This window comes from Oncorhynchus mykiss, chromosome 2, assembly GCF_013265735.2.
Source record: "Oncorhynchus mykiss isolate Arlee chromosome 2, USDA_OmykA_1.1, whole genome shotgun sequence".
Taxonomy (NCBI): Eukaryota; Metazoa; Chordata; class Actinopteri; order Salmoniformes; family Salmonidae; genus Oncorhynchus; species Oncorhynchus mykiss.
In genome coordinates, this window is record NC_048566.1 from 33273227 (window position 1) to 33282847 (window position 9621).

At 43.4% G+C, this 9621-nt stretch overlaps 1 protein-coding gene across 1 annotated transcript in view; it reads right to left on the minus strand.

The window, feature by feature from the left end:
* sv2a (synaptic vesicle glycoprotein 2A) overlaps positions 1 to 9621 on the minus strand; it is a 57430-nt gene that overhangs the window by 16753 nt on the left and 31056 nt on the right. The window contains exons 3-7 of the mRNA XM_036946294.1: positions 5829 to 6009; positions 5273 to 5424; positions 4864 to 4997; positions 4543 to 4632; positions 4087 to 4194 (exon numbers count right to left, since the gene is read on the minus strand). Coding sequence (XP_036802189.1) covers positions 4087 to 4194; positions 4543 to 4632; positions 4864 to 4997; positions 5273 to 5424; positions 5829 to 6009 — 665 coding nt within the window. The remainder of the gene's footprint in view (positions 1 to 4086; positions 4195 to 4542; positions 4633 to 4863; positions 4998 to 5272; positions 5425 to 5828; positions 6010 to 9621) is intronic.

Genomic DNA, 9621 nt, shown 5'->3' on the forward strand with positions numbered 1-9621 from the left:
GTTGAACAGGTTAAGGTAGAGTATGTTACCTGGTTGAACAGGTTATTAAGGTAGAGTATGTTACCAGGTTGAACAGGTTAAGGTAGAGTATGTTACCTGGTTGAACAGGTTAAGGTAGAGTATGCTACCTGGTTGAACAGGTTAAGGTAGAGTATGTTACCTGGTTGAACAGGTTATTAAGGTAGAGTATGTTACCTGGTTGAACAGGTTAAGGTAGAGTATGTTACCTGGTTGAACAGGTTATTAAGGTAGAGTATGTTACCTGGTTGAACAGGTTATTAAGGTAGAGTATGTTACCTGGTTGAACAGGTTATTAAGGTAGAGTATGTTACCTGGTTGAACAGGTTAAGGTAGAGTATGTTACCTGGTTGAACAGGTTAAGGTAGAGTATGTTACCAGGTTGAACAGGTTAAGGTCGAGTATGTTACCTGGTTGAACAGGTTATTAAGGTCGAGTATGTTACCAGGTTGAACAGGTTATTAAGGTCGAGTATGTTACCTGGTTGAACAGGGTAAGGTAGAGTATGTTACCAGGTTGAACAGGTTAAGGTAGAGTATGTTACCTGGTTGAACAGGTTAAGGTAGAGTATGTTACCTGGTTGAACAGGTTAAGGTAGAGTATGTTACCTGGTTGAACAGGTTATTAAGGTAGAGTATGTTACCAGGTTGAACAGGTTAAGGTAGAGTATGTTACCTGGTTGAACAGGTTATTAAGGTTGAGTATGTTACCTGGTTGAACAGGTTAAGGTAGAGTATGTTACCTGGTTGAACAGGTTAATAAGGTAGAGTATGTTACCTGGTTGAACAGGTTGAGGTAGAGTATGTTACCTGGTTGAACAGGTTAATAAGGTCGAGTATGTTACCTGGTTGAACAGGTTAAGGTAGAGTATGTTACCTGGTTGAACAGGTTAATAAGGTCGAGTATGTTACCTGGTTGAACAGGTTAAGGTAGAGTATGTTACCTGGTTGAACAGGTTAAGGTAGAGTATGTTACCTGGTTGAACAGGTTAAGGTAGAGTATGTTACCTGGTTGAACAGGTTAATAAGGTCGAGTATGTTACCTGGTTGAACAGGTTAAGGTAGAGTATGTTACCTGGTTGAACAGGTTAAGGTAGAGTATGTTACCTGGTTGAACAGGTTATTAAGGTCGAGTATGTTACCAGGTTGAACAGGTTATTAAGGTCGAGTATGTTACCTGGTTGAACAGGGTAAGGTAGAGTATGTTACCAGGTTGAACAGGTTAAGGTAGAGTATGTTACCTGGTTGAACAGGTTAAGGTAGAGTATGTTACCTGGTTGAACAGGTTAAGGTAGAGTATGTTACCTGGTTGAACAGGTTATTAAGGTAGAGTATGTTACCTGGTTGAACAGGTTAAGGTAGAGTATGTTACCTGGTTGAACAGGTTAAGGTAGAGTATGCTACCTGGTTGAACAGGTTAAGGTAGAGTATGTTACCTGGTTGAACAGGTTATTAAGGTAGAGTATGTTACCTGGTTGAACAGGTTAAGGTAGAGTATGTTACCTGGTTGAACAGGTTATTAAGGTAGAGTATGTTACCTGGTTGAACAGGTTATTAAGGTAGAGTATGTTACCTGGTTGAACAGGTTAAGGTAGAGTATGTTACCTGGTTGAACAGGTTATTAAGGTTGAGTATGTTACCTGGTTGAACAGGTTAAGGTAGAGTATGTTACCTGGTTGAACAGGTTATTAAGGTTGAGTATGTTACCTGGTTGAACAGGTTAAGGTAGAGTATGTTACCAGGTTGAACAGGTTAAGGTCGAGTATGTTACCTGGTTGAACAGGTTAATAAGGTAGAGTATGTTACGTGGTTGAACAGGTTAAGGTAGAGTATGTTACCTGGTTGAACAGGTTAAGGTAGAGTATGTTACCTGGTTGAACAGGTTATTAAGGTAGAGTATGTTACCTGGTTGAACAGGTTATTAAGGTTGAGTATGTTACCTGGTTGAACAGGTTAAGGTAGAGTATGTTACCTGGTTGAACAGGTTAAGGTAGAGTATGTTACCTGGTTGAACAGGTTAAGGTAGAGTATGTTACCTGGTTGAACAGGTTATTAAGGTCGAGTATGTTACCAGGTTGAACAGGTTATTAAGGTCGAGTATGTTACCTGGTTGAACAGGGTAAGGTAGAGTATGTTACCAGGTTGAACAGGTTAAGGTAGAGTATGTTACCTGGTTGAACAGGTTAAGGTAGAGTATGTTACCTGGTTGAACAGGTTAAGGTAGAGTATGTTACCTGGTTGAACAGGTTATTAAGGTAGAGTATGTTACCAGGTTGAACAGGTTAAGGTAGAGTATGTTACCTGGTTGAACAGGTTAAGGTAGAGTATGCTACCTGGTTGAACAGGTTAAGGTAGAGTATGTTACCTGGTTGAACAGGTTATTAAGGTAGAGTATGTTACCTGGTTGAACAGGTTAAGGTAGAGTATGTTACCTGGTTGAACAGGTTATTAAGGTAGAGTATGTTACCTGGTTGAACAGGTTATTAAGGTAGAGTATGTTACCTGGTTGAACAGGTTATTAAGGTAGAGTATGTTACCTGGTTGAACAGGTTAAGGTAGAGTATGTTACCTGGTTGAACAGGTTAAGGTAGAGTATGTTACCAGGTTGAACAGGTTAAGGTCGAGTATGTTACCTGGTTGAACAGGTTAATAAGGTAGAGTATGTTACCTGGTTGAACAGGTTGAGGTAGAGTATGTTACCTGGTTGAACAGGTTAATAAGGTCGAGTATGTTACCTGGTTGAACAGGTTAAGGTAGAGTATGTTACCTGGTTGAACAGGTTAATAAGGTCGAGTATGTTACCTGGTTGAACAGGTTAAGGTAGAGTATGTTACCTGGTTGAACAGGTTAAGGTAGAGTATGTTACCTGGTTGAACAGGTTAAGGTAGAGTATGTTACCTGGTTGAACAGGGTAAGGTAGAGTATGTTACCTGGTTGAACAGGTTAATAAGGTCGAGTATGTTACCTGGTTGAACAGGTTAAGGTAGAGTATGTTACCTGGTTGAACAGGTTATTAAGGTAGAGTATGTTACCAGGTTGAACAGGTTAAGGTAGAGTATGTTACCTGGTTGAACAGGTTAAGGTAGAGTATGCTACCTGGTTGAACAGGTTAAGGTAGAGTATGTTACCTGGTTGAACAGGTTATTAAGGTAGAGTATGTTACCAGGTTGAACAGGTTAAGGTCGAGTATGTTACCTGGTTGAACAGGTTAATAAGGTTGAGTATGTTACCTGGTTGAACAGGTTAATAAGGTAGAGTATGTTACCTGGTTGAACAGGTTAAGGTAGAGTATGTTACCTGGTTGAACAGGTTAATAAGGTCGAGTATGTTACCTGGTTGAACAGGTTAAGGTCGAGTATGTTACCTGGTTGAACAGGTTAAGGTAGAGTATGTTACCTGGTTGAACAGGTTAATAAGGTCGAGTATGTTACCTGGTTGAACAGGTTAAGGTTGAGTATGTTACCTGGTTGAACAGGGTAAGGTAGAGTATGTTACCTGGTTGAACAGGTTAAGGTAGAGTATGCTACCTGGTTGAACAGGTTAAGGTAGAGTATGTTACCTGGTTGAACAGGTTAAGGTAGAGTATGTTACCTGGTTGAACAGGTTATTAAGGTAGAGTATGTTACCTGGTTGAACAGGTTATTAAGGTTGAGTATGTTACCTGGTTGAACAGGTTATTAAGGAAGAGTATGTTACCTGGTTGAACAGGTTATTAAGGTAGAGTATGCTACCTGGTTGAACAGGTTAAGGTAGAGTATGTTACCTGGTTGAACAGGTTAAGGTAGAGTATGTTACCTGGTTGAACAGGTTATTAAGGTAGAGTATGTTACCTGGTTGAACAGGTTAAGGTAGAGTATGTTACCTGGTTGAACAGGTTATTAAGGTAGAGTATGTTACCTGGTTGAACAGGTTATTAAGGTAGAGTATGTTACCTGGTTGAACAGGTTAAGGTAGAGTATGTTACCTGGTTGAACAGGTTATTAAGGTAGAGTATGTTACCTGGTTGAACAGGTTATTAAGGTAGAGTATGTTAACTGGTTGAACAGGTTATTAAGGTAGAGTATGCTACCTGGTTGAACAGGTCAGCCAGCTTCATCCTCCACCTCTGGTGCCAGGCGGTGCCCTCTCCCATGTCCACCAGCTCATCCATCTGCTTAACTGTCTTGATGGTGGTCACCTAGGGGCAACAACACAACTCATTCACACTAACCTCCTTAACATAAATACTCCCAAAACAAGTTTATCAAAGCTTAATTCATCCTCAAATAACTAATAAATTCAAGCTAATTCATGCAAATTGAAAAAGGGTCCTCCTCACTGTAAACGTATGAGAGAGGCTATGTTTGCTCAGAGGCAGTAATTGCAAGTTGATAAATGAATATGAAAATGTCCCCTCATTTCTTTTACCTGAATAAAAGACTGCTTCTCTTCACAGACTAGATGTGTCTGATAGGGGTTTGATAGTAGTTTAGGATGGATGTACTGTGTGTGTGTGAGAGTGCGTGTGCGTGTGTGTGTCACTCACAGAGAAGACCCTCTCTGGGTAGCCCTTCGCCCTCATGTTGGTGTCATGGACCTGCTTCAGAATCATCCAAGCCTCATCGTGTTTCCCATTCTACAACAGACAAGACAGACACATTTGTCTAATGAATAGCTAAATACATAGGAACTCATTATAGTATATTTGTCAGGATAATCAGGATCCCAGTAGGTGTATGATGTATCTACTGTAGGTGTCATGATATTCAAACACAGAAGTAAGTCCCAAGTTAAACCCAGGATGAGAAACGATGCCTTGGGTAGCTTCTATTTTTGTTATATTTTCATTGGTGGTTGGTGGATTGACCTCCAGGAAGAAGCGTGGGCTCTCGGGCATTGTGGTGAGGGCAGAGATGGCTGCCACAGAGGGGAAGGCACACACTAACACGAACACACGCCAGCTGTGGAACTGGTACGCAGAGCCCATCTGGAAACTCCAGCCTGGAACAGGGACATAAAGAGGTTGAAGAACTATGGTGCAAGGGTCATACCAGACAGCAGTATACAGGACGATAAGCATATGCATCCATGTTAGGAGCATTAAAAAATGTTTTATGATTGTTTCTCTGTGTATAAATCGTGTGTATTCAATTGTCTTTAAATGTGCAGTATGTGTAATCCTTGCTTGGAAACCAAACCCAACCGACTCACTGATTTGTTGATTGATTCATTGAATGATTGACTGGTTGGTTGATTGGTTCATTGACATTTCTCACCATAGTGGGGGATTATGGCCCAGGCCATGGCAGAGGCGTAGATGCCACCGATCATCCAGAACATGCAGAGCCAGCTGAGGTGCTCTCCTCTCTTCTCCTGGGCCAGGAACTCGGAGTAGTAGGAGAACACGATGGGGATGGAGCCACCGATGCTGCAGAGAGGGAGAGAGAGAGGGGGGAGAGAGAGAGAGAGGGGGGGGAGAGAGAGAGAGAGAGAGAGGGATAGAGAGAGGAGGGAGAGAGAGAGAGAGAGAGAGAGAGAGAGGGATAGAGAGAGAGAGAGAGAGAGAGAGAGAGAGGAAATAAAGAGTCTCTTCAGCATACTAAGCCATTTCAATAATCTGTGCCAGCATAATAACATTCAACATCAATAATAGACAAGCTTTATACACATTTCATCCAGTTGATATAACCAAGCTGTGATCACTTCCAGATTCCAGCTTTGGGAGTCATTGCGGGGCCCATTCATTTTGGGATCATTTACAGTCGGCACTAGTATTTATAGCCGAGTCGTTCTCAGAGGAGAAGGGGTGTATGACACAGCGTCCTTCCTTACCCCACGCCGGAGAGCAGACGGCATAAAAGGAAGGAGCTGTATCCTTGAACGAAGGAGGAGAAGAAGGCAAACACACTGTTGATGGAGAGAGAAATGAGGAGAGTCTGTCGCCGTCCGATCCGGTCGGCCAGGCCGCCCCACAGGAAGGCCCCCACCATCATCCCCAGGTACACAATAAGACCTGAGAGAGGGAGAGAGGGAGAGAGAGAGAAGGGGTGGGGGAGTGGGAAGGAGAACAAAGGAGCAAGATGCTCTTATCCAGAGCGACTTACAGGAGCAATTAGGGTTAAGTTTCTTGCTCAAGGGCACCTGGACAGATTTTTCACCTGGTCATCTAGGGGATTCGAACCAGCAACCTTTTCGGTTACTGGCCCAAAACTCTTAACCGCTCTCTCACAAGCACAAGTGTGCACACACATACCACAGACATCAATGCAGACCCGCGTGTGTGTACTGTATGTCTGTAGCATGTGTGTGTACCACAGACCACAGACATACAGTCAGTCTCAAGTTCTTATTATACCTCAGTGGTGTAAATACACCGACACGATGACTCACACACACAGAAACACCAGCCTGTTGGCGAGAACAGAGCTTGGCATACACACACACTCTCTCTCTCTCACACACACACACACACACACACACACACACACACACACACACACACACACACACACACACACACACACACACACACACACACTCTATCTCTCTCTTTCAACCCCATTGACTTCCTGTCAGTGGCGTTGGCACTCGCTAAGCACCCAATGACACGAGATAGTGGGTGTGATTGATCTGACTGAAATAGGATTGCGTTCTGTTCTCTCTGGCGTTGGGATGTCTGTGTTTGAATATTTCCTCTGTGTGGTGCGGAGAGCTTTTTGGCTGCTTGATACTGAAGTGGATTGATTCTAATGTAACTAACTTGGATGAAGAGAATAAAAATATCTTGATCATGTTTTAACGGCTATTGGACTTACCATGTCATTGAGAAACGATTTCTGTAGTCATAATGATTTTAAGATAAATAGCATTCTCACTATGTCTCAAAGCTGAACATTGTATGAGGATGATGGATGGCAGCCATTTTGTGCCAGAATTCTCAGTTGTTCACCACACAATGGCTATCACAGTGAATGCACTAAATCACAATAGAACAGTAACACAGCCCTAATGTTGCTAAGTGGCGCAGCCAGTGTTGGCCTGGCAGATAATAACACACTATGAGCCCATTCACACCAATAAGTCAACAAGCCCACAATCGGTTCAAGGGATCTGTAATATCAGCTGTGCTAATTCATCACTAAGGCTAGAAAGCTAATTAGTGTTGGAGCTCAGGTGAATGCAGGGTCAGTGTTAGCTAACGTTCAAATAGCACTTTCATGGTACCAAGTCTAAAAGTACAGAAGCACTGTGTTAATGGTGAGTCAGAGACCTGGGTGAGGTTGTGTGTCCCACTGCCTTTCCTTTCAGCTGTGTGCGTGTGTGCGTGTGTGTGTGTGTGAGCAATTATTGCAGTGCCGAAATTACACTTAAGGTGATTTTCTTTGTGTACGCATGTGTCTTGTACAAAGCCTGCAATGTCTGAAGGGGACTTTCTTCCTCTTGCTAGGAGGTGTGTACGAGACCTCTATCTCTGTGTGTGCAGCGACGGTGTAGAGAGGCAGCTGTCAACGCTGTCGTGTGTCCCCTGCCTTAACAATAGGCCTGAGCGGCAGGAGGGAGCTGGTGATGGTGATAGCTTGAAAGCCATCGCCGCAATGCAGTAGCAGTGGCAGCCAGTGTGGCCTGTGTGGCTGTGCCTCTCTCCCTCTCTTCCCTGGCCTATAGGGGGAGCAGAGCTCTGCTGGGGGAGCTGTCCGTGGTGCTGATCCTCAATCTACCCTAGCACTCACTGTATCACTCTGTGCTTCCCAAATGGTACCCTAATTCCTGTATAATGCACTTATTTTGACCAGGGCCCATAGGGCTTGGGTCATAGGGATCTGGTCAAAAGTAGTGCACTAAATACGGAATAGGGTGCCATTAGGGACGCAGTCTCAATCTCTATATCTGTATTTCTGTCGTTAAGTTCGCCACCAAGGCCATTGCAGCCACAGTCAGCAGCACATCCCAGGGACTGGCCGGAATGCAAATGCCCAGCCACAGAGGAAAACACATAGGGTGTGATAAATGCTTTATCTTTTAATGTTGTGAGAGATTGTTCCTGGTGAATTGAGTCAGTCTGACATGGCCTGAAAAATACATCTACAGGCATTTTATTACTAATACAGTGGGAGAATATTAAAACGCCAATCCAAGGTCTGAAATAGAAGATCTGACCAAATAAATTCTTTGCAATTTTAAAATAAATGGTTCCTGATGGCAACTGTATAAAACATCTACACTCACAAACAAAATGCTATAGTTGAGGAGGTATTCACAAATGGCTTGTGAATTCTGCCATGATACCCCTTCCATATTTCATATTAGGCATTTTACAAATTCTGGCATATTGGCTACGGATCCCATGATGAACCTTACAGTAGCCTACTGTAGTACTCATAAACATCGCTGTGCCGGCTTGCATCCAATGGTGGTCTGTTATAATTCTGCCAACCCTGAGTGCTGTTGCTAACCAAAGTTGAATCTGTTTACTGTACCCAAGAGGCCCATGGAAACAGTAGCGGAGATTCACATGGGAGGCAGTTAGATAGAGAGAGAGAGAGAGAGAGAGAGGAAGAGAGAGAGGTAGGAGGAGCCTTCCAGACAGCTGAGCTCCACATGATTCAAAAGAGAAAATAGGATGTGGGGAGGGGAGGGGAGAGGAGGAGAAGAGAGAGGGTGATGAGAGGAGGGAGTCCACACAATCTGTGAGCTGCAGTGCGGTGACAGAGCTCACTGAGGCTTCAGGGCTATGGAGGAGTGTGTGTGTGTGTGTGTGTGTGTGTGTGTGTGTGTGTGTGTGTGTGTGTGTGTGTGTGTGTGTGTGTGTGTGCGTTCGAAGCGTGGTTAAGGGGGCGCTATTAATAGCCATTTTCCCCTTTCTGCGAGAGCGCACAGGGCTTTTTTTGAGTGAGCCAGGGGCAGAGGATCCTTCATAGAGTAGAGAGCATTGTGCCAGTTGATTTAGTTGACCATCACCATTACAGTCAAAATGCTACTGCTCTCACAAATTCTGTCCCCTCGTAAAAAAGCAGTAAATCTATCATGGTGTTAATGTTTCTTTGCAAAAGCTAAAAAACGTCCTACTTTGCTGTACATGGTTAAAATGCTGATGTTGCGCCTTTGCTAAAAACACTAAACATAGGACATTCTGTTCACTCACAAAATATCCTAAATGCTAATATAATACTACCAATGCTAAGATCGTTTTCTAATACACTACTACATCCATCAAACATCACTAAATGCTAACATGACTCTACCTTTGCTAAAAAGCCGTACATCTTCCATTGCTATTATACTAACACACTGCCTTCACAGTCCCTTAAATGCTAACTATGTTCCTCCTTGCTTTGCTGAGTAAAACAGACACAGCTCTGCTCTGCGGTCACGGTCCAGCCCTTTTTTAATCATCCCTCTCTCCCTCCTTCCATCTCTCCCACCCTTCCGTTGATATACTAAGCAGTTTGTGCCAAGTTAATCTAAAGGCCAAGGAGACACCGGGAGAGAAAGGTTCTCTCTACCCTCAGGGCTACCAGCTGATCTGAAAACAAGAAACAAGCACACAATGAAAAGACCAAAGGGGACAGTGGGAATTTTCCCAAGGTTATGGCTATGTTAACATCCACCTTGAAAACATAACCAC